Here is a 3,041-nt window from a genome sequence, read left to right on the forward strand (position 1 = left end):
AACCCCCCCCCACTTGACCGTATTATTTTTATTTTTTATTATTAAACAAATAATGCATCTTTATAATGTACTTGTTGAATTATATTATCATAAAATTTCACAATTCGTATTTTATCGTTAAATGCTTCCAACTTAGAATATGTACACTGCCCCGCAGTTTCCGATACTTTTAACATACTTTTAACAGGTACTCAAAATATAAATTTGTTTTTTAGGCTTTCAGTGTTCAAGATTGACTGTAGTTGAACAGTGGCGCCGAAATCCATGCTAACGTCGGGCCATGGAGGGTAGGCCACATTTTATTTACATCATAACTTTATTATGAGCATGAGTATATTTAAACCACGATTGTGAGTAAATATATATTGGGATGCCTCTATATTAAATAATTATAATTGTGACCCGTAAATAAAGTCGAGAAAAAAATATAATAATGTCAACGGTTTACCTGGTTCGTAGGTTGCCGAAGAAGTCATGACTTGGTCGACGATACAGCTGAAGCTCAACCATATTAGACAGGCCACAACAGAAACAGATTTTGCGACGGCCAACATGATAATACTATCATTAGATATAATTGTGCAGTGTGAGTATCATTGTCATTAGGTAATTCGTAATAATACAGTAATGACGTTTCCGTTTCATATTCCATCTGCGGACACAGTCCTTTGAACGTTTATGTAACGGATATGACGTATTATGTACAATCATAACTTTGTAATATTAAGTAATAGTACCTTACTTGGAAGTTGCACGTGAAACCGGAAAATCTAACTTTAGGTGAGCCAGGGAGACGGCTGACTATAGTGAGTGGTTGCGAAATATCGACATGGAATTCGACAGTGACGGAGAAATGAGTCTTTTAAAGCGTATTACGATTCGTATAAAAGTCCGCCCATGATTGTGTGGGGAGAGAGAAGGACGAGACTAGCAGGTGTATCGGTGGTCGACGATGGTGATAGGTTGCTGATGACGAGAGGTTCGCTAACCGGTGTTATACATTCATATGACAAGTCGGAGAAAGAAAATTGTTTTGAAACTCATGATATGAACACAGCGAGCCATCATCAGAAAAAAAAACTATAGTGTAGTATATTATATTATATTATGCGTAATAAACGAATGCTAAGATTTTATAGAATAAGTTAAACCAAAATAATATTATTTATATTAAAACTGTATATTGTTACTAATTAGGTACAATAAAACTTTTATCTAATCTATATAGGTAAGTATACTGTATACGGTGTAGCAAGTACAATGGCGGGGATCGAGGGACGTGACACACCGAAAACGGTCCCACTGCAGATTGGACGCAGAGTCGAGCTCGGTCGTACTTTGTTGTTTATACTGAGTTCTATAGCCGTTATATAGCCTTTACAGTAGGGTGTTCCTTAATTTTTGATTTTAAAATATGTTTGGTCTCACCCCCTAATTTTGTGCCTATATGTACAAAAACGAACTACAAAAAGTTTTGGTTCGATCAGATAAGGTTAACCCGTGCCGACTTGTGATTTAAGTTTGAACTTACTACATTTTTCAATATTTACGAAAATTTTCGAATTTTTGTAAATATTTCATTAACCTTTAGAAATATTGATATTTTTAATACTACATATTTTAAAGTAAATTAAATTTGCTATAACTTTTATTTTATTACATTTTTTCATATCTCTAATGGTTCGTGAATTATATTGATTTGACTCTAAAAAAACACGATATCTTTGGAAATACGAGTGTCGAGCAACATAGTAACGATTAATTATAATAAACAATGTTATAGAATAATTAATAATTATGTTAATGTTTTATAATATATATTAAAAAAATGAAATATTTTTATCATAAAAAAAAAATTCTATAGAATAATGAAAATTAATATTGTTGTTGTAAGGTGCTTTTTTTACAATCTGGATAAATTTTCCGATGTTCTTGTACACATTTTAGTATAAATTGTTTTTGTTCTTCATCTAATGTGAGTGTAGAATTGTATTCTTCCATCAACTTCACGGCTCTCTCTGCAGTATCGTTAACTATTTTTAATGAATTAATAATTTTTTTACCATTTATGTAACTTTCACTAGATTCCCAAAAAGTCGGATCATGTTTTAAGAATCCGTCATCAATGTTAAATCGGGAAAATAGTTTTAAGCTTTCTTCTGTTATAAATGGGTCAATATTTTTTTCTGTAAAAATTATAATATTAAATATAATTAATTGCTTATTTTTTATTTTATGAATTATTAAACGTATTCAATATATTTTTTAAACTTAATGTTTATTTACTTACCAATAAATTTATCATCTATTTGGTTTGGTTTAATTATCAATCGTTTGGCCGGATATTTTGTCGCTTTTTTTTTTAAGGCTTTTACCATCTGACGCTTTACCTCTAGTTGTATAGAATCATCAAAGAAAGATAATGCAGCAGCCTCTTCAGTTAAATACCACAAATGGTTGCATAATTTTTGAATTGATACTCTAGATATTTCTCTATCAAATACTTCATATAATTTCATATCTTTTATAAATTATAAGTCTTGATTTGGGGACTTATTTGGCAATGGACAAGTAAACCAAGCTTTGACGTAAAATTTAATAATAAAAACACAAATTTCACCGATTGCTTTTTTTGTTAAGTCGGAAATATTGTATTGGCTTCTAAACAAAAATATTTTTAAGCAATAAATTGCTCGTGCCATCCACCGGGCTTGATGCATGGCTCCGGGAGGATGCATTTTAATTTTATTTTCCAAATTACCGCCAATAAAAATAAATATTAACTCCAAAAATTCACGATAATCTCCACGAGGCTGTTTAGTTTCTAATTTACTTTTAACAAAATTCAGAATATCTTCTTTAACATTTTCTAAAGCCACGCCACATGCCTGATCTTCAATTCCGATGTTATATTTGTTAATATCTAATTTATACCATTCTTTTTGAAAATTTTTAAATAATGGAATGGCTGGGCTTGATGTAACTTCTGGTATTTTAATTTCAAAAACAGATCTCAAAATTAGCTCATAAATATGATGCCT

General features: G+C 30.7%; 1 protein-coding gene across 3 annotated transcripts in view; it reads right to left on the reverse strand.

Annotated features, from left to right (window-relative positions):
• The window catches only part of LOC100168878, a 12,835-nt gene extending 11,626 nt beyond the window's left edge, over positions 1-1,209 (reverse strand). Inside the window, exons 1-2 of one of the 3 annotated variants that reach the window (XM_029487106.1) lie at positions 743-1,209; positions 449-561 (exon numbers count right to left, since the gene is read on the reverse strand). In XM_029487106.1, the coding sequence (XP_029342966.1) occupies positions 449-554 (106 nt within the window). In that variant the 5' untranslated portion in view covers positions 555-561; positions 743-1,209. Of the gene's footprint in view, positions 1-448; positions 667-737 lie in introns of those variants that run through there. The other 2 variants (XM_001942923.5, XM_016804845.2) reach the window with 2 other exon arrangements.
• Positions 1,210-3,041: the final 1,832 nt, after the last annotated feature.

The sequence above is a fragment of the Acyrthosiphon pisum genome, chromosome A1 (assembly GCF_005508785.2).
Source record: "Acyrthosiphon pisum isolate AL4f chromosome A1, pea_aphid_22Mar2018_4r6ur, whole genome shotgun sequence".
NCBI classification, from domain to species: Eukaryota; Metazoa; Arthropoda; class Insecta; order Hemiptera; family Aphididae; genus Acyrthosiphon; species Acyrthosiphon pisum.